General features: G+C 46.1%; 1 protein-coding gene across 4 annotated transcripts in view; it reads left to right on the plus strand.

Moving 5' to 3' along the window:
- LOC112868541 (contactin-associated protein-like 3) overlaps nucleotides 1-25164 on the plus strand; it is a 194066-nt gene that overhangs the window by 129871 nt on the left and 39031 nt on the right. For 3 of the 4 annotated variants that reach the window (XM_086684864.1, XM_086684865.1, XM_086684867.1), the window contains 3 exons: nucleotides 2763-2882; nucleotides 16648-16845; nucleotides 20548-20704. In XM_086684864.1, coding sequence (XP_086540990.1) covers nucleotides 2763-2882; nucleotides 16648-16845; nucleotides 20548-20704 — 475 coding nt within the window. The remainder of the gene's footprint in view (nucleotides 1-2762; nucleotides 2883-16647; nucleotides 16846-20547; nucleotides 20705-25164) is intronic. The other variant, XM_086684866.1, reaches the window with a different exon arrangement.

The following is a 25164-nucleotide window of genomic DNA, read 5'->3' on the forward strand; positions in this document are numbered from 1 at the left end:
GAGGACGAGTTACTGAATGTCAGTATTTATAAAATCTAATGAGGGGGGTTGCAGAAAGGGGCACAGGATGAGAGTTAACATGGTAGGGTTTCTAGAGTCAGCCAGAGGCCGGGTAAACGTCCAGGTCCCTCACAGTCGTGATGCTCTTTGATGATGGCGGTGGTGAACACATTGGAAGCTTACCATGTGCCTGTGGGATCCTAGTTTTCTGTAGTTCTCTGCATGTTTCTACTCCTTTGATCCTCAGAATCATCCTAGAAGGTGAGTGTTCTACATTGTGCACTTAGGAAAGAGAGAGGTCAGGTCCCTCGATCAAGGTCCCACAGCTGCCGGCCAGGGCTCTCGACCGCCTTGAACCATCCCCACGTCTTCCATCTTGAACACCAGGCTCTTTTCCGAAGAATCATTCTCTGAAGGCCACAGCCAACCAAACTTGAGCGACCCCAAATTCATTACCGACCAGAGGCTTGCCACAGAGCCCCTGAGATCCTCATTGCTGTCTAACTCTTGGCTTTCGTTGTTTATGGTTTTATTCTACTTTTTCCTTTTTGGCGTATCACTGCCGACGTTTCTGAGCCCCTTCTTTTTAGCACATGTCCCCGCCCTGGGCCTTTAGAGAAAACAGCCCGCCGTGAACATTCCCCGAGGCAGAGCACGGATTGTCAAGTTTCCAGCCTATGCGAATTGAACCCCAAAGCAGCAGGCATCAGCGTCGGGCAGAGAAGCCTTGGCCTCCGGCCCGGGATGTTCCACAGAAGAGCCGGGAGGCTCTTGCAGTCAAAGGGCGGTGACTCACCCCACTAAACACCCCATAAATTCAGCCAGAGCAATTGTACCTGAATTTGCTTTTATGGTGCCAAGTAAGAATTTTCCAAGGCACCTCTTTATTTGGAAGGAGCTGGACATCTGGGATGTCTGAGGCTCGGTGACTTGTCCAGAGTCACGGCTAAGTATGGGGGCGGTCTCTTACGTACAGTGCTCCCCCTGCCACAGATGGCACCCAGCAAGGTGTCTTACACAAAGCGGATACCTACTGAAGGTTAATGACCGAGGAATGATTTGCTACGGTGTTGCCGGTAACTCTGATTTAACCATCATCCCAAACAACTCTGATTGGAAAATTAACAGGTGTATTATATGGAGTCTTTCACTTGTGGCCTTAGTAATTTGATTTGGTCTAATAACTGCATTGACTTTGTTGTGATACTCTAATAGTAGACCAAAATGAAAGGGAGAGATTTCCAGTTCCACAGTAAGGGTTCATAAGGCCGTTAGTTTCCGGTGTAAGTGCACGATTAACGCAGGTGCCTTCCTGGTGTTTCCTCCTCTACCCTCATTCCCCAGGCGGGTCCAGCCCCGATCCAAACGTAACCACTGTCGTCACTTTGTGTGTGTCCCTCTGGACACTTTTCCAGGGCAGTTGCAAGCACGTTTACGTATTTATAGAAGCGTAAACATGAGTGGGCAAAATGCAAGCCAACGCTGTTGGGAAAGCATTCCGTGTTGTGTCTGTAGCCACCAGAGTCGATGGCGTGCTATTGATTTGGGCCGATCTCATTTGACCCATTTGACACCTGGCCATATTTAATAAAAGAATGTTTTCTTTTGTAACATCCCCCGGACAAGCAAACATTCCTTTGATCTTCTTCTTCTGTGGGAAGGGAGAAAAACAGTCCCTCTGCCCCACCCGCCCCCTCTCCGGGTTTTGCTTCATTCTTTGAAATCGGCCGAGTTTTAAAATGTAGCTAACCCAGTGAGTGGAGAAGGGCATCAGTTCTGGGCCCCCACTCTGCCCTCTCCGTCCCTTCCGGGATCGTTCTCGGCGGTGGATCTTGGCTAGCCACTTCCTGAGTCTGTGTTCCTGAATGCCGGACCTCATCCTTAGGGTGGCTTAAAGATCCAGTCCACACTGTGCCAGAAGCAGTGATGCGTTTCTTTCCTGGTGGCCGTTAGCTGCTTTTCAGGTTTTCAAAGGGTCTTTCCTCTCGAGGCGGTGACTGATGTGCACGGGAGACACTGCTCGGCTGATTACTCATTTAAGCTTAGGCTGAATATTAATTAAGTCCATTATCTGCAGATGTTAATCACTTGCCATGTGCTAGCAAAGCATTTATTGCACACATAAAAAATTCAACTAAGAATCAGGATACATTGAACTTACAAAGAGATGTTTCGTGTGTATACGCTTTTTGTTTTTTGTTTTTTTTTTTTTTTTTTTGAATTTCAGTTTTCTTGAGTAATCCTTGGCAAAGCACGTAAGGAAATTTCCTTTTAAAACACACTTTAAACGCTGAACGAAGAAAAGCCGGTGCTTTGCAAAACCCATCTTGAAAACAATGCGTTGCCCGTGTGGAGTGTTTTAAGTAAACAGAGAGTATAATTACTGAGTGATTTAAAAAATCACCGTGCTTATTAGATAATAACAGATCACTTAGGGAGATGAAGCCAGCGCCCTTCAGATGCTTAGATATTATGGGGCAGAATAAAATTAGACTGTGTAAGTCCAGTTACCATGGCTCTGGAAAGAGTCTCGTTTCTAGAGCACACAGGGTTCAGAGCCGCACAGAGATACCTCTTAACATCTTTTGCTCCGTGCCTCGGAGTATTCATGCTGCCTGATCGGAGCAGGGGAACACTCCTCTAGCCAAAATGCCCCCGAGAGCAACGCAGAATGAGTGTCACTGGGGCAAGTATCGCGTAATTAACAACATAGAGGGCCCCATCTTACTGCTGCCTCTGGCTGAGATCCCTGTCCTTTTCAGCATTGTACGAGCAGTCCTGTGAAGCCCACAAGCACAGAGGAGACTCTTCAGGGCTCTACTATATCGATTCCGATGGAAGTGGCCCTCTGGAACCTGCTCTCGTATATTGCAACATGACAGGTAGGCTGATAAGCTTTATTATGCCAGTTAAGCTCATGTAGTTGACTGCTGTGTGCAAAACCAGGTTTTACTTCGTTGAGTGGCAGGTTCGTGTGCAACTCTGTATAAGTCATATTTCATTTTTCCTGGAGACCCCATTATATATGGTGGATCAGTACAGGTAGGTCATAAATAAACCAGCTCTTCAAAGGACCAGTGCACCCACCCCAGTGAATGATAGAATTGATACAAATTCTAACGCCTTTTTTACGCTCGTGTCTGTGTGTGTGTGTGTGTGTGTGTGTGTGTGTGTCAGTTGCTACCTTTTCTCCCTGTGCTCAGAAAACAACCCTCCTTTATGAAACTTTCCCTGCTGCTTCAGTGGTGTAGACATAACAGGTACTCCAACAATGACAGAATTTGGCCCCGCACAGTCGGGAGACAAATGGTCAGAAAAGAGTCAGCCGTATGTGGTTCTAAGGTAACCATGACCTGGTTATAATTTGGTTTCTCCGCTCTGGCCACAGGTCACCCTGATTGGGTTGCAGTTTCTGTAAGGAAGGAGTTATTTGTGGGTGAATTTATGATGGTGGTTTGTGAGTAGATGAAAAGTCCTGATGCGGTTTTTACACCTACTGTCACTTCATACATCAAACAAAATCGGAGCATTTGGGCAGTGGTTACCCAACCAATTTGATCCAGATTGGGTCAACTCTACCTTCCAGCGTACAAACTACCCCCAAGGTTGGTATAGAAAACGTGAGGGGCGCCAGGGTGGCTCTGTCGGTCAAGCATCCGACTCTCGGTTTTGGCTCAGGTCACGATCTAAGCGGTTTTGTGAGTTCGAGCCCCGCATTGGGCTCTGCGCTGACAGTGCAGAGCTTACTTGGGATCGTCTCTCTCCTTCTCTCTTTGCCCCTCCCCCACTCAAGCTGTCTCTGTCTCTCTCAAAATAAACAAACTTAAAAAAGTTAAAAAGAAAAGAAAATGTGAGAGCTCCCCGGGCATTGTACTGGAGGTACGTGTGGCTGGTTGGGGCTCTGGGGCAAGCATTTTCTCATAGATACTGACCGAAATATTGCAGTGTGATCATAGGAGATAAATATATTGACTTAACCTTTACTGGAAGGTGTGTGATTGGTCAAGTACGTGACGAAACAGCCAAGAGGATCTTTCTAGATATTCTGGGCTCCAGAGGTTATAACAGGCCTTCAAGTTACTCAATTTCTGCTCTGTTTTGCTTGCATTATCATGGCTCAAGTGAATGCCAAGAACAGACAAAGCTAAATAAAGATGCTGGCATCCCAATAATACATCCCCCTTTTATCAGTCACGTGCTTCATTATCATAGAAGTCTAGGACATGTTAACGATTCTTCTATGTTTTGTCCTGGTTAATCCTGTAAGCAAAGTTCCTTCTACACTGAGGAATTTCAAGATCCCTGGAAAGATGAAAATGGTCCCAACTGGCACATTCCAAGATGAGTAAGGTTTCAATGACTGAAGCTGTTTTCTTGATAATTAACTGTTGGCAGCTTTTGGTAGGGCCGAGGTCAAGTTCATTTAAAAAAAAAAAAAAGGGGGCATTTGCTGCCGAGAGGAATAACAGACAGCTAATTGCCTGTTTGTCTACAGTGTATGGTTATAATGAAAGAAAAAAATATTTTAATCGTCACAAGTGAACACGCGATTCGGGCGTCTCCATGAGGTTTTTGTGGTGCGTATTTGTATGTACGACTGGTTCAGAGACGTTTGTTTTAATACTGATTTCACAACATAACTGATGTGTTTTGATTTCCCTTAATTGCTGCTACCTTTTCAGAGTGAACCTCGGCACCCGCTACCAGAGGGGAGAGTAGTTATTGTCAAAATGCAAGGAGAAAGTAAGAACAGATGGTCAGCTTTTGATTTCCGTTAACTTAGGGTACTATCTGATGATACGTAAGCCAGTTTTTTTTCTTTTTTATCCTTGAGGCAAGAAGGAGCCTCTAAATACAGGAAGGAGAAGGTGAAATCTACTGATGAACCCTCCTAGTGAATTTATAGACAAGATGAAGGCCTTGCAAACTGTCTGCCGAGGATGTGAATCATTTTCCTCCCCGTAGTAACTCAAAGAAATGTCCGAGTAAACGCACAAAACTGAAGAGTTGAGAAAAAGTTTCCAACGACGTTGAACACGTGTGTCCTCAGTACCTGCTCTGTGCTGGGCATGGCTGTAACCACAACAGGGAGTGGGCTGGAACGGATCCCCCCCCCGGTACAGTGCACATTTCTGGGTGCGGAACTGGACCATTGAGAGCAGCTAATTGAATATGTGGCTTGTTGCCAAGGAGTGGGTGCTGTGAAGTGGAATAAAGCAGGGGCCAGGGGCACAGATGTGAGAGGGTGGGTTACTATTTTATTTTATTTTATTTTATTTTATTTTATTTTTTTATTGTATTCTGTTCTTTTTCTTCTTTCTTTCTCTTTCTTTCTTTCTTTCTTTCTTTCTTTCTTTCTTTCTTTCAAGAGCACCAGCGGGGTGCAGAGACAGAGAGAGAGAATCCAAAGGAGGCTCCGCACTGTCATCACAGAGCCCGATGTGAGGCTCAAGACCACAAACCGTGAGATCGTGACCTGAGCCCAAACCAAGAGTCGGATGCTTAACCGACTGAGCCACCCAGGTGCCTCTGGGTGGGTTGCGGTTTTAGAAAGAGGGATCAGGAAAGTACTCAGTTTGACTGTTACGTTTGAACCAACCTCATGAAAGAAACAGCTCTGAGAAAGTCTGAGCAAGCCTTTGGACGGAGGGAGCGTACAAGTGTAGCAAGCCTGCGGCCAGAGGGAGCCTCATGTATTGTGCAAACGCGGGTTGGAGGGGCCAAAAGATGGCCTTTGAGTCACGAAACTGGAAAGTGACAGGTCCAGGACTCACACCAGCGGTGCAGTTTGGGCCTCTAACCACCACGCCACGCCGGGAGAGGGTGAGGAAACCAGTTGGGGGGTTGCCCCAGTGGTTGAGCCCAGATGGCAGTGGTGCAGAACAGGTACAAACAGAGGAGGGAAGGAAGTCGGAGTCAGAACCAGGGGACGGGATGTGGCCGGAGGAAGACAGGCGTCCAGAAAAGTCCCCCGTGTTTGGATCCGAACCCTGAAAGGAAGGTGCAGGTATTATCAGTGGGGACGAAGCATGTCTGAAAGGGAGCACCAGGATTCCCGCTGTGAATCCGCGAAGTTTGGGTTGCCTGTCGCTCGTCTAGTTAGTGAGGACCTGTTGGTCATAAAAATGAGTGTCATGTGTCAGTCTGAAAGCCCACTGGGTGGTTGTAACATCCTTGGCAGTACAACATCTAAAATATATTTTGGAGAGTGCCTTTGCGAATTAATTTGACAGACCAGTGGACTTCCATTTGGTTTACTGTCAGTGGTGGACACTGTCCAGCATCCTACAGCAACATGGGGCATCTCTGGGTCCCCACGCGCTTGTCCGCTGTCCACTGAGGGCCAGCTCTGCACTCTGCAGACACAGATTCTGGGGCAGCATCCCAGAAAACCCTGTGTTTTTATTAAGCTTCCCAAGAAATTCTGATGTACACATGGGTTTAGAAACTACCACCAGGGAGCTGAGGATCTTTGGTTTGACCGTGCACAGCCTGCTCTCTCCACAAATATTAAAATGGAAGGGGGGCAGAGAGCATCACAGAATGGAGAAATAAAACCAACGCAGATGTGAAATTTTGGTGCCGCCATTCACTTTTCTGTCTAGGCAATTGTCCTGTCGTTTCCCGGTTGTATAGGTGGCTGTGGTGACATTTAATTCTCCACAAACGCAACAAGAATCACTCATCTACATTAAGATAATGTCTAAGACATTAAACTCTCTAATTTCATCTTGGAATTATTAGACCTTTGAAGGGTGCACATGTGTGTGGGGGGTGGAATTCATGAAAATTATGGGGAATAATTTAATGATTAACATTGGTGTATATTTTTATTATCAAATATACTTAATAACTGTGTATGTCTTCATATTACTTTGCAAATGACCAAACGTTCAGTACAGATCATTATTGCAAGACTTTTCTGGTAATTAAGTTTTTTAGAGAAGTTTATAGTTGCCTAGCTCTTACAAAAGAAAACTCCTGAAATAAGCATACTTCTATTCTTTGTGGTAAGACAAATATTCTGAGGTCACATGAGTTAGGATTGAGATGGAACATCAAATGGATAATGGAACACACATACACACACACACACACACACACACATACACACAAAGCCGGATGGGGAGCAAGAGTTAAAAACACGGCAGAGAGGATTTCCAAAATACCAAGGGTTTTTATTAAGGTCAAAGCCATAAGGAAAGCAACTTGCCGAAGACAAAGAACTACAGAGGCTAACCCAAAGACAGGAAATATTTCCAGGAGCCATACAACAAAGCATTTAACCAAAAGTGTACAAAATCCAAGATGATCCTGGGAAAGTTACAGGAATGAACCAGAGTTACAGTTAAATGGTCCTTACTGATCTGGGTCACACGAGGTGCTCCGGTGACCAATCTAGTTATTGGTGGCGGAAGAACCACGATCCTGGTCTTGTCCCAGCCTGGAAATCTTTCCGCTGTGAAGTTCGCATTCTCCCTGATGCTACGATGCCTGTGGACGATGATGTATGCTTTAATTATTATAAACAAACGCCAACACTTGGAGAAATGTACAAAAAGCAAAATACTAAACTAATGGCTAGAGTCCCATCCTTGGTAACAGCCTTCAAAAATCTAGTGCCAGGATATACTCTGCATGTATCTTACTACCTTTAGTATAAAAACAACCAAATGAAACAAAAAAAATCAACTATTTTGAACGGGCTGCTTGTGAACTTTGTTAACGGATCGATCCCCTTTTTAAACAGAAGAAACAACATAATTTCTTTGATGGCAGGATACCCGGCGGGAGAGCAGGGCTGTCCACACCCACCTGAAACACAGTGCCGTTGTGTGCGATTTTCATAGTTGTGCTTCAGGAACTGGTTCCCAGACGTGGTACCACGGGAACAATTGTCACAGGGAGGAGATGGGTTATAGTCAGAGCGATGACTCAATATCACGTTCATAAGAATCAACAGGGGATTGAGGAACCAGTTGAGGGCTGGGTCTTTGCACCCCAGCCCACTCCCCTTTCAGATCCCGGTTCATTGACTCAGCATGTCAATAACTCAGCATTTCTTACTGACTCAGTCAGTTGCCCTTATGCAAATCAAGCCACTGTGTTTCCTCTTTCTTTCTTTCTTTCTTTCTTTCTTTCTTTCTCTCTCTCTTTCTTTTCTTTTCTTTCCTTCCTTCCTTCCTTCCTTCCTTCCTTCCTTCCTCTCTTTCATGAGCTATCATTTTAAAAATTTTTTATTATTGTTTATCTTAGAGAGGGGATGGAAGGACAGAGAGATGGGGACAGAGAGAGAGAGAGAGAGAGAGAGAATCCCAAGCAGTCTCCACCCTCAGCTTGGAGCCTGAAGTGGGGCTTGATCCCACGACCCCAGGATCATGACCTGAGCCAAAGTCAAGAGTTGAATGTTCACCTGACTGAGCCACCCAGGCGCCCCAAGCCACTGTGTTTCTTTTTTTTTTTTTTTTTTTTTTTTTTTTTTTTTTTTTTTAAATTTTTTTTTTTTAAACATTTATTTATTTTTGGGACAGAGAGAGACAGAGCATGAACGGGGGACGGGCAGAGAGAGAGGGAGACACAGAATGGGAAACAGGCTCCAGGCTCTGAGCCATCAGCCCAGAGCCCGACGCGGGGCTCGAACTCACGGACCGCGAGATCGTGACCTGGCTGAAGTCGGACGCTTAACCGACTGCGCCACCCAGGCGCCCCGCCACTGTGTTTCTTAAATAGTCTTTTCCTGTGTCAGAAATTGGGACAGGTCTCCAGCCAGCATCGTGGTATAACAAAGCACGGTCAGCCTAGTTGCTCTACGTACAGCTCACATTTACTTGAAAAAATACTCTATGGAATGGGTACTGGTGAAGCCATACTGCTATGCTTATGTTGGTTTATTTGTGTAGATTTTCTGTTTCTTTCACCTCTGCGTTCCTACAACAGTTCCTGTCTCAAACAGCTACCTTTGCAGCCAGCCATTCAATTCACGTATTCACTCGCTCATTCTCCACACTTGACTGCTATGCTGCTGGCTTCAGGGCACCGTAGTGTGTTTGAGTAAGAAAAGGGGGACGGACTCCAGTGATAGACCTTCAGACTAGTGAGGTAGACAGATGTAATTCGGCTAACTAAACATATAAATATTAGAATTTTGCATTTGCTATTTTATTTTATTTTTTTTAAGTTCTTTTAAGTAACTCTACACCCGACGTGGGGCTCCAACTCATGATCCCGAGATCAAAAGCCCGCACGCTCCACTGACTGAGCCAGCCAGCGTCCCTGCATTTACTATTCTAAATACAGTCATACGTCATCTCATTGCACTTGGCTTTACTGCATTTCTCAGATATCCACCCCCCTCCTTTTTTTTTTTTTAACAAATTGAGGGTTTGGGGCAACCCTGGGTTGAGCAAGTCTACCAGCACCATTTTCCAACAGCATCTGCTCACGTCGTGTCTCTGTGTCACATGTCGGCAAGTCTCACAATATTTCGAACTTTTTCTATTAAGATTGTACTTGTTACGATAATCGGTGATCTTCGATGTAATTATTGTGATTGTTTTTAGGCACCATGAACTATGTGCATCCAAGACTGCGAACTTAATCCGTAAATGTTGTGTGTGTTCTGACCGCTCCACCAACTAGCCATCTCCTCATCTCGGTCCCTCTCCTTGGGTTCCCCACTCCCGAGACATGACAGGATTGATATGAGGCCAGTTTATACTCTCTATTCCTGTGAACTAAAGAGTCACAAGCCTCTCACTTTCCATCAGAAGCTAGAAGTGATTGCGCTTAGTGAGAAGTGATTGTGCTTGGTGGGGAAGGAATGTCAGAAGCCAAGAACGGCTGAAAGGAAGGCCTCTTGCGTCAAACAGCCAAGTTGTGGAAGCGAAGGAAAAGCTCCCGAAGGAAATTAAAAGCGCTACTCCCGTGAACACACAACGGATAAGAAAATCAAAGAGCTTTCTTGCTAATGCGGAGAACGTTTTAGTGGTCTGGACAGAAGATGAAACCGGCCGCAGCCTTCCCTTCCGAGAAGCCTAACCCAGAGAAGCCTCTTCCGTCCCGTGAAGGCTGAGAGGGGTGAGGAGCCTGCAGAGGACGAGTCTGAAGCGAGCGGAGGTGGTTTTGGGAGGTTTGAGGAAGGAGGCCGTCGTCCCGACGTGGAAGTGTGGGGAGGGGCACATCTGCTTACTGCTTGGTGCGCTGAGTGTTTTCAGCCCACGGTTGAGGCCTGCGCAGAGATGGAAACGATTCCTTTCAAAATATTGTCACTTATTCACTGTGCGTCTGATTGCACAAGAGTTCTGATGCAGTTGGACAGTGAGATTCATGTTGTCTCCTGTCTCCTAACAGAACATCCATTCTGCAGATCAGAGAGTCATTCTGACTTTCAAATCTTATTGTTAAAGAAGAACGTTTCTTAAGGCTCTGGCTGCCATAGATAGCGGTTCCTCTGATGGATCTGGGAAAAGTAAATTGAAAACCTTCCGGGAAGGAGTCACCGTCCTAGATGCCACGGGGAACGTTCATGATTCATGGGGAAAGCTCCAAATACCAGCATTATTAAGAATTTGGAAGAGGTCGATTCCAGTCTTTCTGGATGACGTGCAGGGGTTCGAGACTCGAGGGAAGGAAATCGATGCAGCAGGGGAACTAGGATCAGAAGTGGGGCCTGATGATGGGACAGAACTGCTGTCATGTCGTAAAACGTGAGCAGGTGAGGAGTTGCTGTTCATGGATGAGCAAAGAAGGTGGTTTTCTGAGATGGAATCTACTCCTGGTGAGGATGCCGTGAAGACTGTTGAAATGACCATGAAGGATCCAGAAGAATCAGAAGGATCTGATTCTATCCCATCAGCCAGGTTGATAGTGTGGATGAAATCCTACTGTGGGCCAAATGCTATCAAACAGCGTCCCCTGCTACAGAGAAAGCACTCGTGAAAGGCAGAGTCCATCAATGTGGCCATCTTCATTGTTTTATTTTGAGAAATTGCCACAGCCACGCTGACTCTCCGCACCGACCACCCCGTTCGGTCAGCAGCCATCAACCTCCAGGCAAGAGCCTCCCCCAGCGGAGAAGACACGACTCTCAGGAAGCTCAGGTGATGGTTGGCATTTTTTAAGCAATGAAGTATTTTAATTTAGGGATGTACGTGGTTTTTTAGACAGAATTCTATTGCACATTTAATAGACTACAGGAGAGCGGAAACATACATTTTATATGCAACGGAAACAAAACAATTCCTCTGACTTGCTGTATCGCAGTGTGTGCTTTTCTTGTGGTGGTCTGGAACTGGACCCGCGGTATCTCTGAGGGATGCCTGGGATGTACGAACACTTGATGGAAATTTGTAAACGAGGCTCTGAGTGTGGGTTGGAGAGTTTCATTCATAAGCACACGCACAATGTGTGCCTATAGTTTTCTTTGCTCGGGAAGAGTTGTGATTTCACTGTTCCCTCCTTTGCTCTTGAAAACTGGGATTGGTGGTAAGCGTGACATCACCCTGTGTCCTGGGTGGCAAGTTTTGCTTGAAAATAGTGTCTCTGACAGAAAATTCTATAATGTCGAAACGTTAGAATTTCTAAAGCGAGAGAGAGACAGAGAGAGAGAAAGAAAAGCGACTCTTTGATGATGGTCCAACACCATGATTCTCTTTTATGTGGACTTTTGCCCGTAAAGAATCCTTCCCGTTCCCACTGAGGGGACGTCATTCTGGCTGATCTCCAGCAGCTTCTCAAGGTAAGTCCCCAAAGTAGGCACGCCCAGTATGCACAGGGATGCAAAACTTCTGGAACAGATCTTGTCACTGCTCCCAAAGAGGAGAAGAGACACACGTTTCTGGAAAGTTCATTTTGCTGCTCTCATCAGCCGCACAGCATGGCCCTGCTTGTGGACGGACAGGCCCACGTTCTCGATGAACAATTGAAATATAAAACTCAAGAGAGCCGCTCGGCCCGTAACGCGCCTAGTTAATTGAAGATGGCCAGAACAATAGTTTCGATCTTTGGACGCCACCTGGTTCACTCTCCCCATTTCCCAAATGTGGATTTGGAGGCTTAGAGGATTTTTCTGACTTTTCCAAGAACAGAGATTGAAACCCATGTTCTCTTCTTGACCATGACACTGGTCTCTGTCCAATTTCCTAAGCGTGTACGCAGTGTTCTTTCTGAGGAAATCATTCTGCTCTCTTGCTGTGTGCTGGGCTCAATGCAGGGGGAGACACGAATAACGTTTCATGGCAAGTCAGCACTCGGGAGACGCCAGGCATGGGGCCAACCAAGCACATGTATCTGTTGCCTCAAGAGAATGTAAGTCGTGTCGTAGAAGTGTCCTTGTGTGGTAAATAGCAGGTGCCTACACTGATGAATGAGGAGACACATAAGATTGTATTCAGTGTGACCTATTAAGTAGAAAGAGCATCCTCTGAAATCCCAGGGGAAGAAGGCTATGAAGCGGCTGCATCCTCTTGGGGATATCTTGTCGGATCGTAGAGCATTTTCTTACGTTGAAGATATTCAAGTAAGTCATGAAAAGCTCCAGGGCTTCAGAACTGTGACAAGAACGGCAGCCCTCACAAGGGCCCTGATGCCGGTATCGATCAGGAGGGACCCAAAGGCGTAGGGCTGTGACGATACCACCTCTGGGCCACCCCCAGGACCCGGAAGCTGCCTGCTTAGAAAAGTCACCCCCCGCCCCCGCCCCAGGAAAACCCAAACATCAAGTCGTCCTTGGCTCTGGCAGATGTAGACCCACAACATGGCAGGGCCAGTGCCTCCGAGATCTGGAACAGGGGCCGATAAGAGCCGACCACTGACTTCCTCGGGGCACCCACCAGACATTCCCAGCAGCCGCTTGGCCATCACCAGCCCTGTGTGCACATATGTGCCCGTAAGTGCCCGTGATCTAGTTCTGCTCCCCCCTGGATTGTTTTCCTTGGAAATACAGGAGAGGGCTCAGGTGCATGAGGTGCTCGAGAGACTCATGGACCTCAGTGGTCTTCAAGAACTTGACCTACCCAGAAAGCCCAGGGACGCTTAGAAATGTGTGCTGAGGTTACCCGGTTTCCCCAAGATGGGCAAGTGCCTTTTCCTGGGCTTCCCTTTCGGCTTCTGTGTGCCAGGAGGATTGGGCTGAGGAACAGATGATAGCCAGCTGCAGCCGTGTCTCTCTCTAGAGAGTTCCACAGTGGAGTTCTGAGAAGGCTTGGGGCTCTACCTCTCAGAGGCAGGACGTGGTGTCCCCATCATCTCTGCGGATCCAGGGACGCCTGCTAGTGTTTTCATCAGTCTGTCCTTATGCGTCATCGTGCCTCCTCGGCCACTTAACGTGCGGAGGGAGAGTGACAGGTCCGGTCACCTGGCACATTGCCTTCCTTGGCTTCTTTGAGCTCCGGCCCCTCTGTTCCACCGCAGGAGATGCAGGCAGCTGGCCTCATTCCCAAAGAGGTGGTGTTCAGACCCAAATCGGACTTCATTTCAGGCGTCCGTGAGAAAAGGGATGTTTTGCCTTCTCTTTCCTCGAGGTCAACTTCCAGCGCGTGGGTGACAGACCTACAGGCTGGTGAGGCGTCACGTTTTTTTTGTAACGAAGTCTTTTTCCTTCTTTTTTTCTCAGGGAAGATGAAAGTGAGCCTAGCAGAGATGCTCTGGATTCACATTTCCCTGAATGTGTTCTGTTCTGTTTTTTCCTCCATTCAACCCACTGTTTTCCCATAAAAGACTCCGTGTATAGTTCAGAGGTATGCTGTGAAGTACAGACAGTGTTGTAGATTGCAAAGTGGATATAATTTGGCAAAATAAAGAGAAACTAGGAGGTGTTCTATGATGTGGTGCGTCAGTGTTATGCTTTTAAGTTTATTTCTGAGAGAGAGAGCAGGCACGAGCAGGGGAGAGGCAGAGAGAGAGGGGGAGAGAGAGAATTCCAAGCAGGCTCCACACTCTCAGCACAGAGCCCGACGTGGGACTGGAACCAGATCGTGACCTGAACCAGAACCAAGAGTCGGACGCTTAACCGACTGAGCCACCCAGGCACCCCGGTGTTATTTTTAATACCAAACTAAACCATCGAATTAATTTAGGTTGACTTGCCTAAGCAAATGGTGGACCAGCAGCCACGGACAGCCTCTCCACGCCAGGTGCAGATGAAAAAAACCTCACTGAGCTGGATGAACATGATATGATGTGGCCTGATTCAACAGTTCAAAACTCCTATTTAAAAATGTCCCTTATTACCATGAATTTCTTCAGATCTAATTTGCACTTCAGACTATAGTGTATAACAGCCAAGTATTTTTCCATCACGCTGGTCACTTGAATTCCTTGGTCTGTCTCCTCATGCTTGAAAGCTAAGGTTATATTGCCTCTCAAAGCTGCCTTCCCACTTACAGTTTGGAAATCTATGGAAATCGTACGTTGCGGAACATTAGGGAAACATAATGTGCCCTTGTTGGGGTCTTGGGAAAAAATATTTCCAGAAAGAGCAATCATTTAAATTTTTCTTTTTTCAAAAGGCAGCTTTGAGATTCTTTTCCTGCTTTCCCTTCTCTCCACTTGAAAAAGAGTTCCATTATTACCTTTTAACCATGCAAGACCACGAATCCATCATACTGACCGGTAGCCTGTGTGAGCTACTCAGGCACATCGTTTTTCTTTGTGTCGTAAACCGTGAAAACAGATGACACACAGGCGTTATAATTGATGAACTCCCAAGCCTCACGCATGGCTTCTCCATGGCCCCTTTTACCCTGTGTCGTCTGATAGAAGAAACCCTGAGGGTGAATGTGAGTAGGTAATTACCAAAAATAACGTCAGGTCCATCTAAGTCATCTTCCAGGAAAACGTTGAAATATAAAACGCCTGGCGAAAACATGATTAGAGGGGGGAAGAAAAAAACCTGTGGGATTCAAGTTGCTATAGGAACACTCATAGCCCCTTCAGCGAGCAGCGAGAGGGGATGATCTATTAAGCCTTTTTTCTTCCACCGAATATTCCACTGCATTAGTCACGCTGACTCACAGTCTGTTCCTGTTCCTGCTAGATTTGGCATATTTGGTGATGTTTTTCATAGGCTAGGAGCCAGAGTTCTTTCCCTGGCCCGCGGGGTTCTCTTCCTTGGATCTCTGGATGTATTTGATGCATTTGGGGTCTGTGAGCACCAGTATGGCTGTTAGATTTTTCCCAGGGCAGGTCAGGGGCAGGGAGCGGGGGCGGTGGGGACTCCTCTGAGTTCCTGGTAGCACTACTTTGAGTTTTTAACCTTGGGTAGGTATTAGCCATTAAACGTAATCAGAACGAACCTCACATGACTGTCTCCGGCCCCTATAATTTGGAAATATGGAGACCGAGCGCGTATGGACCAAACACATGTTACAGAGGAGGTTATGTGACTTGATGTTATAAATGTAGTTGAGTTAGGGCAACTCTGAAGCCAGCCTTTTGGCCACTCAACCAGGGCCCTTTTATACCGTGGGAGGAGGTATATTTTCGGGGAAGGTCAAAGAAGTCAAGATGTTTTTCTTCTGTTGCAAACATTGTGGAGCACCTTTGGCTTGTTTCTAAATCCCCTGTTAAAATACAGGTAATCAATATGACAGAAATGCGTCCGAGCTGGCCAGCAGACATTTGTGGAGTTGTGGTTACTGCCGCGGATAGTTACGTTAGATACTTCAAGGCGCTGCGTGACTGCGTGCTGGCCACGAATGAGTTGCTGACTCGCGATCAGTCTAATTTTGTCGAAAACACTTACTTTTTATTATTTTGTATGATCACGTCAGCCGGTTATTCCTCAGATGTGTCTTCTACATATTTCCTTGATTTCCAGAGGAAAAGATGCTCAGTCAGATGAGGAATGTGCTTCTTAAATGTTTGCTTATTATTTTTTTTATTTTTGAGAGGTGGGGGAGGGGCAGAGAGAAAGGGAGAGAGAGGATCCAAAGTGGGTTCTGCGCGGACAGCACAGAGCCCGACCTGATGCGGGGCTGGAACCCACGAACCGTGAGATCATGACCTGAGCCGAAGTCACATGCTTAACCGACTGCGCCACCCAAACGCCCCTAGGAATATGCTTATTAAAAAGTAAATGTAGGGCACCTGGGTGGCGCAGTTGGTTAAGCATCTGACTTCAGCTCAGGTCAGTATCTCACGGTTCGTGGGTTCGAGCCCCGCGTCGGGCTCTGTGCTGACAGCTCAGAGGCTGGAGCCTGCTTCGGATTCCGTGTCTCCCTCTCTCGCTCTGCCCCTCTCCCACTCACACTCTATCTGTTTCTTTCTCAAAAATAGAGAAACATTCAAAAAATAAAAATAAATGTATACACAGTAAACATTTGGCTTTCTTTTTACGGTAATGGAAAGAAATAAATTCAGGGAGAAAGAGTAGTGTTTACAATTGTGAGCATTATAACACAGAACTTTAAAAATTGGCCCCAGACAATGTTGACCACATTCAGGGTGATACGAATCTCGGTAAAGAGAGTCTCTATTCACATTTTCGCTATGGCACTCATGTTGATTCTAACATCGAAGAGATCGGACAGCTACACACATAAAAGCCTTAATTCAGATAAAAGATGCTTCGGACTTTCGTATTTATGTTTAATTCTTCCAACCTAGTCACAGTCTCTTTCTCCCTCCCACCCCGTTTCTGCCCACAAGACACCACCGGGACCTCCGTGCAGCACAATGGCTCACATCTGGCCAGGGTCAAAAGCTCGGATGGAGAAAGCCCCCACCCTGTGGCTTTCAAGTACACAGCCAGCATGGACCAGCTCCAAGCCATAATCGACCGTGCGGACCATTGCCAACAGGAGCTGGCCTTCCACTGCAAGAAGTCAAGGCTTTCGGCTCGCCACGGTGAGTAATCAGTGTGCTCAGCCATCGTGGGCTGCAGTGCCCACAGGTGGCCGTGGCTTGCCACGGATGTGTGAGAATCTGTGGCCATAATGCTCACGTCACAATGTGGAAGTCACAGAGATGCTTTTCCTCGGAGCAAAGAGCAAGGTCAATAGATATCGCTGCCTGCTCGAAGCTGTGAATGACCTGACGTGCCTTCCCAGACCCCACTAGACAACTGGACAGTGGAAGCCTCCTTACGAGGTTATCTTAGAAAGGATTGCGGACGACATGCGTGGCTTAGTTCTCTCTCCGGGGGTGGTTATTCCGTGAGATTCTTTTGCAGAGACTGAATGTAATTAGCGTCCGGGGTACTTATTAATTAGGGAACAATGTTAGTCTCATGCACCCCTTTCACACACCATGCCTGCTCATGGTTCGTTTTTCATGCCCATTCTGCTCTTGAAAATTCTGCTTTTGGTGTTGTATTTTCTTCCTCTGAAAAAGCTCATTCTTTCAGAATGGGCAGCCCCCACCCTGCTCGAATGAAACTCCTGGGTTTGTGGGAGGCTGATCAGACGTCTGGGGAGAGGAGTGAGCAGAGGGCGGTAGTCAGGGTCCCCCGGGTTCACGTTCCGAGCCCGTCACTCAGCAGCCAGGGGAGCTGGGACCTTGCTTCGTCCCTCAGAGCCTTCAGCTCTCAGACACTCACCTCGCCAGGCCTTACTCGCACAACGTAGAAATTGCACCAAGTCAAATGCTACTTATCCGCATCTCTCCAATTTATTGAATTTATAGTTCGTGCTGGAGGGCTCAGCGCGTACTGTGAGCTGATTGCTGCTAAGTAGACGACTGAGCTAAAATGGAATGTTCCCCGAAGAAGGAGGAAGCGGGCCCCGGGAGAGTGAGGCAGTGCTGTGGAACAAGGCGGGTTGGGCTGTCTCACCAGGGAAACGAGGCGAAGGCAGGGCAGAGTGTGCGAGCCCCTAACACAGTCCGCAAACAAACCCACTGGGTGAGTCCGGGAGCAAACTCGCGCACGTGGTCTGTCCCAGAACCTGGACACCGCTGCCTCAGTAGAGAATTCCCACTTGGAAGGCCGGTGTCCGCCTGTTGATTTGCAAGCGATCACTCCTTGATTGTCATCCTTTCCATATCAATGCAGAAAGCAGCAGCAACAGCAGCAGCAAAAACAAGTATTTAATTGGGGTTGGGGTAAAGGTGGAAAGAGAAAACGCTTTCCAACTCGTTGAACACTCGCTACAGGGACAAAGTGAGGGATTTTTATCTGTACACACTCAAGCAGGTGCTTTTCTTTCTTTTTTTAACCTTTTTTATTTTTGAGAGAGAGAACACAAGCAGGGGAGGGGCAGAGAGAGAGGGAGACGCAGAATCCGACGCAGGTTCCAGGCTCCGAGCGGTCAGCACAGAGCCCGATGCGGGGCTCGAACTCACCGACCTCGAGATCATGACCTGAGCTGAAGTCGGACGCTCAACCCACTGAGCCACCCAGGCGCCCTGCAGCTGCATTTCTGATATTCTGCCACTGGCCAATTTGTAGCACAAAGTCAATGTAGACAAGTTCGGTACAGACCTGTGTGATTCCAGAGTCTCTTAATTACAGTACACATGAGGTTGGCCTAAAATAGTGTAGCCTAACACACCCGACACTTGTTGCACACCGATTTGCTGTGCGTTATTGATAGGCACGAACAGACGTGGGGGGCATGATGCTACCCCGTGCGAAAGGAGTGGCCACAACCAGCCTTCCCCTGGAGCCTTCGCTAAAATGTCGCCGTGGCAAAAATCGCTCAAGGCGGCTGCACTGTGGGGACCACGTAGCTCAAGAACGTCATAAAACGCATTGGGGAATGAGAGTCGACATCCACTTTCCCCCAAGAATTTCCCTCTGTTCAAATCTCAGACATTGCCAGGAGCCTGAGGTCTTGTTAATTGTGAGAGGAGATGAAGCAGCGCCGGGCCTCGCTGCAGCAACCCCTGTGTCCTGCGGTTTCCAGGAGGGCTAGTGGGGAGCAGATGGGCCTTGACTCTTGTTAGGGTCCCGCAGCGTCTTCCTTTAGCAGCTGTTAGGTCTCTATGCTATAGATGGCTTCAGGGGACGTGATTATGGGTGGCTAAAGAGAGAGCTCGGGGGGGTGGTAAGTGTTGATTTCAGGTAACTTCGGTCTCCGTGCTGTGGACACTAAGGTCCCTGAGGATTGTAGTTATGGCTGGCGTGAAGGACAGCCAACCAGGGACCGATGATGGGGGCCGGGAAGCCATGTTCCTTTCCATTTCGGCTTTAGTTCTTCTTCATGTTGTTCTTACTGATTCCTCATGCAAATTCTCCAGATTTCTCAAAGAAATCTTGAATGGAGCCAAATGCATCCTGTACCACTAGCAACCCCCGATGCTTCTTACTTTATAGAGAAAATGAAAAATTCCGATGTAAACAAACAATTGTGCATTTAGGTGCAATGATTCTTTTCGCTCCCCGATCTAGGAAAGAGTGAGTGTTGAATAATCATGTTTTCCAAGTGGTGTTTTGAAAGATATCTGTTCTGTTGAAAAGCTCTTCTGCCCCCTACAGATAAGTTTTCAACACACTGGGGGCCGGGGGGAAGACCGCAGATATTGATTTCTTGGTACACATCTCCCCCAGTGGGCCTGCGGTGGGTGGTAATGAATGTGGCCGGTGTGTTTGCAAGCTGGGAGGTTGCGGGCAGACGGGAAGTCTCATGGGACAGGGAGCCATGATGAGCAGGGGTGGTTGTAAGTTAGGGAGAAGCTGGGATGTCTTCCAGATGCCCGGTGGGGGGCGGGGGGTGCTGGATGGGGACGGCCTGAGGGTTTGACAGAGCACGCTAAAATGGACCAGCATCTCTGCAGGCCCCACTGAGGGATGTCGCTTCCATTGGCCCTCCTGCTCTGATGCTCTGTTTATTAGGTACTGTTTTCCTTCACGCTCCTGAAGGCCCACCTTCCTGACCATCCTCAACCTCCAGGTGGCCTACAGTCCCACCCTGGGGCCTCAGCAGCGGGTTAATTGCGGGTTGTACTAGGAAGGAAGTTGTGCTAAAGAATTGAGCTGTGGTAACCGCAGTTGTCCTGAGCCTGGGACACACCCCAGGCATGGAGAAGGCTCGTCAGGACCTTGTCTGTAGTTTCCAACTACAATGCCAACCCATTCAGTATAAGAAGAAACACACGTCTCCATGAGGCTTCTAAGACCTGACAGGAAGGACCAGTGTTTTCCGCTAATAAATAAAGTGAAAGACATCCTTGTTTTGCATGATATTATGTTATTTCAATGGCGTCTTAGGCTCTCGAACAGATTTTAGACTCAGTGTATAAATCACTCTGGTTTTCTTTAGTTTTTTTTTTTTTTCTTAATGAGAATTCTTTTGTGAATGTTATTTTCAAATAAATTAGGTCATTGGAGTCCTCCAGAGAAATACGTAAATATCACGCCTGGATTGAGTTAGGGGCCGCTTGCTCATTTTCTAATAAAAGTAAAACATATGGTGAGAATGTAAGTCTTGATATGGAAATATTCTTTAAACAGTTGGAAATCCTCTTAAAAATTATCCTGTGGCGGAGTTAACATCTGCTCACATCTAAAAGAGTCGCTGTGTTTGAAATAGAGGGGAGCAAAGGACTGTGCTGGGGAGGCAGGCAGTGGGGGGCAAAGTAGGTGTCACTTTTCTCATACTTGTCTTTCAGATGGAACCCCAGTGAGCTGGTGGGTTGGAAGAACCAATGAAACACACACTTACTGGGGAGGTTCTCTGCCTGATGCTCAAAAATGTGCTTGTGGATTACAGGGGAACTGCCTTGATTCTCAATATTACTGCAACTGTGATGCTGACCGGAATGAATGGTGATTTCCATATAATTTCCCTGTGCAAACTGTAATTTTTTTGTTGCTTAAACGATGTGACTTAGGCAGACATTGGACAAGACAGTTCTATAAAGAGAAAAGATTAAAGGATTCCCTAGCAAGCTCAAAGTAGAAGCTTTGATGTGTGCAGTGTAATTAATCTGAAGCCTAAAGTGTTAGGGAGCTGTTTCTGTTTACCTGTGAATAACTAATCATGTCCATTTTATTTTTTGTTTCTAAGAAGACAGAATAGGAATACCAGGTTAACGTCTCCCATTCGCCGGAAGTAAAATACGCAGACTTCCAAAAGTTCAGTTTAACCCAGTTAATAAGATGATTGCCCCACGGTTGACCCAGGGTTGTTTGCTGAACTCCCTCGCTGCTGGCCGTGCTTTTAAACGGCCACGTTGGGGATTAAATTAAAAAAAAAAAAATGGCCACGTTGGGGAAACCAAACATGGTCTGGCTTGCACGAAAGGGGAGGTGTGGAACACAGCCTCTCCGTACCGGTGGAGGTCTCAGGAGGCTTCCAGACCCAAAAAAAGAAGGCGGAAGACGACAGCTCTTCCTGCTAGCACCCTGGGTAGCAAGAAATAACTCCCTGAAAACTCACGTCTACAGACTTACCCTCACGCAGATTTGGAGTCCAATGTCACACGATCCTTGAATTAAGTTAGCGGGGCCGCAGGTTGGCAACGGCGGTGGCTCATCATAGAATTACTTGACATTCTTACTGGAGGGCATTCCTGCGGGTAAAGGATTCCCACAGATAGAATGCTACCAAACTGGGGCTCGCAATCCAGTGCTACAGAGCCCGAGGGGACAGAAGTGGGAGGCAGAAGACACCACAGAGTAAATAGAATGCCTAAAAATCCCAGATCACGGATACGTTAAGAACGTAAGATAAAATCAATGTGGGGAACCGTTTGAAGAATAAGCAGTGGAACTGAGACACGAGAAAGCAATGAGAAAATACTGTTGACGGAGGTGATTGTGATTTACGGAAGAACCAAATGAATGTTTACAAATGAAAATATTGTCGTTGAAATTCAAGACTTGTTGGATCAGGTAGTGGACACAGGTGATCAGAAAACTGGGGAAGTGGAAAATGTGTGGATTGTAGCGTGGAGAGACACATGATGGCAGGAAGAAAGGCAGCGACATGGAGGGGTGGTGTGGAGAAGGTTGAACAGGCATCTGAGTCAAGTTTCAAAAGAGAAGATTGGAGATCATTAAGGGCGATAATCAAATAGCCAAGAAATGCCCAGATGAGAGAAACTACCGGAAACCCAAGCAGGATAAGTAAAAACCAGTCCATCGCCAGACACATCACGGTGAAACCAAAGAAAATTAAAGAGAATGTTAAAGGGAGCAGAGGTGAAAGGAAGTCGGAGCCAGCAGGCCCCTCCCACCCCTCCATGGAACCCAGCGCCACCCACGGGTGCTGGCTCTCCCCTCGCCGTGCACTAGGAAAATGTCCCATTCCAAGCGTGTCCCCAGCTGAGATACAGTGAATGCCCAGACAGACAGACAGACAGACGCTGAAGGAGCATGCACCACCAGCAGACTCCACAAGAGGAAGTTTGAAGAATGATTTTCAGAATGAGAGTAGGTGATCTTGTAGGAGAGTCTCAGGCGCTAGAAGAAATATTGAGTAAAGAAATGTGTAAACTGAGAGGCTAAGAAAATAGGAGATGCGTACTGGACACGAGTCATGTATCACAGTATATATGGAATTGAAACGGGAGGAGGCATTCCAATCCCATTACAAAATGATTGTGATTGACAAAGGAGTTAAATTTAGAAATGAAAATGTTATTGAAACTTAAAACTTGTTACGTAGATATTTGTCAGCATTATTACACTGTTCATAGCACATACGATTAAAATTTTAAGTGTGACCACTAAAGACTAGCCATGGAGAGTGCAATATTCAAAAGGGATTTTTGTTTCATTTTAATTTTTTTAATAAAGCTTATTTATTTATTTTGAGAGAGACAGAGACAGCACGAGTGGGAAGGGGCAGAGAGAGAGGAAGAGAGAGAATCCCCAGCAGGCTCCACTCTGTCAGCACAGAGCCTAATGTGGGGCTCCAACCCACAAAGCTGTGAGATCATGACCTGAGCCCAAAGCAGCAATCAGACGCTTGACCATCTGAGCCCCCCAGGCGCCCCCAAAATGGGATTTTAAAAACCTAGTTAATTCAAAAGAAGGGAGGAAATAAAATCTAGAAAAAGAGGAAACAACAGGCAACAAGATAACAGCAACAAAAAAATGAATAATCATGCACAATAAATGTGACCAAAATAGCCATTTAAATCCAGATAGATCATATTGAACTAAGAATAAGTATATTTCATCTGTACACCGAGAAACGTCGAAAGCAAAATGCTGAACACAAGTTTACCAAGCAAGTACGAACAGAAGTAAGTACAGTTTTAAAGTCTTAGTATGGGTGGGGCGCCTGGGTGGCGCAGTCGGTTAAGCGTCCGACTTCAGCCAGGTCACGATCTCGCGGTCCGTGAGTTCGAGCCCCGCGTCGGGCTCTGGGCTGATGGCTCAGAGCCTGGAGCCTGTTTCCGATTCTGTGTCTCCCTCTCTCTCTGCCCCTCCCCCGTTCATGCTCTGTCTCTCTCTGTCCCAAAAATAAATAAACGTTGAAAAAAAAAATTTAAAAAAATAAATAAATAAATAAAGTCTTAGTATGGGAGACGATTACTGTCACTATATAATAATGCTTTTTAATTTCACCAAAAAACCCCGTAACAATCCTAAATTTGTTCCTGATAAAAATGAGTCAAAATACATATAGAAAATAATTTACCCAACTGAAAGAAGGAATATACAAATCGACCATTGTAGGAAGACATTTAAACATACATCTGTTAACAATTGGTAAATCATGTGGACAAAAATTACTAAGCATACAGAATATTTTTAAGTGAAACCAACAGCTTGTTTTGGTAGCCAGCTAAAATTATAGAATGTATAATTTTCTCAGGCACACGTGGCACATTTTTGCAAGTTGATTGTTCTGATATTCTGTAAAGCAAAACCCCCCACATTTTGTAATAGTTGTTATCTTATGGGCAATTTCTCTGATTATAGTGCAGTTAGGTTAGAAATGAATAGGAGAGGGATAAAAAATCTACGAGGCATTTGAAAACCGCACATGATTAGAAACAAGGAAATGAAGATCACATTATTCATAGAAAATATGGTTGTCGACCAGGAAAACTCAAGAGCATATACAGAAATATTATGAAATTAATCAGAGTTTATTCAGTAGGGCTACTTACTGAATCTTGGAATAACTGCATTCCTATGAAGAACGTGTTAAGTATAAGACGATATTATACAAACTACTCGCAAAATCAGCAAAAAGAGTGTAGTACTCTGGAATAAAGATGACGCAAGTATGGAAAATTTTTAGGGAAAAGACACCGTAAAACTTTATTATGAGACTCTAAGAAGACATAAGCAAATGGAGGTATCACACAATGGCCGTGAGTGAGAAAAATAAGTAGTTCCTTGATTCCATGTAATGCCAGCGCCAAACATGTGCTTCGTGTTTGGGTCAGTGACAAGCTGGGAAAAAGTACATGGAAAAGCCGTGGTAAATAACAACGGAAGACGGAAACAAGGAGAGGTGACGGGCCTTGCTGGACGTGAAGTGTCACGGTGCCGCAGTAATTAAACCGCCCGGGTTTGTCAAATAGAATAGCAAAACCCAAGAGCGAGCCTGGGAGCTCTCAAAATATGCGACTCTGGGTGGTGATAATTAGGTTGTCTCCAGTCTCTCTTTTCCCCCGAACAATTAGGAAATGTGAAAGCCGACCCAATATTTGTTCCCTGTGGCTTTCCCAACAATTCCGAGTCATGACAGCCCCGTTAGACTTCAAAAAGTCCCCTGCAGAACAGCCAGCAGTAAGAATGGTCTCTGGAGCACTTGGGACTGAAAACAAAAGAGAAGTGGCTTTGGAAGTTTTCTTACTGAATGCTTGGAACCTATCGTGAGAAATCATCATCCCTAGACATGCAATGCTTCCAACTTTTGAAAACAATAGAGAAGCAAGAAGAAAACTGAGATATAACTAAATTAGGCAATTTCGAATGAATCTGGTGACCATGGCAATGAATAACATCCTACGTGAAGCGTAGGCAATTGGGAATGACCTGTGCTGATAAATTTTAAAATCGGAGCTGTTTCAAATTTCCTCAGAATCAGGAAGTTACTTTACAAACAATGGAATGAGAAAAGAACTTCGTACAATATCTGCCTTCCTACACGCAGTTACCTTTTATGATTTTCCTTAAGTTTTTTTCAGGACTCTGTGCTTTGTCATTGCTAAAAACAGTTAAAAGTGTAGCTTTTTCACTGCATTATAAATGTAGCTTTTAAGTGGTTCTTTAAAATTCAGGGATCCTCAATGAATAACTAATACACTTATGTTTTTACT

This window comes from Puma concolor, chromosome D4, assembly GCF_028749965.1.
Source record: "Puma concolor isolate L17-30 chromosome D4, mPumCon1.1.hap2, whole genome shotgun sequence".
Taxonomy (NCBI): Eukaryota; Metazoa; Chordata; class Mammalia; order Carnivora; family Felidae; genus Puma; species Puma concolor.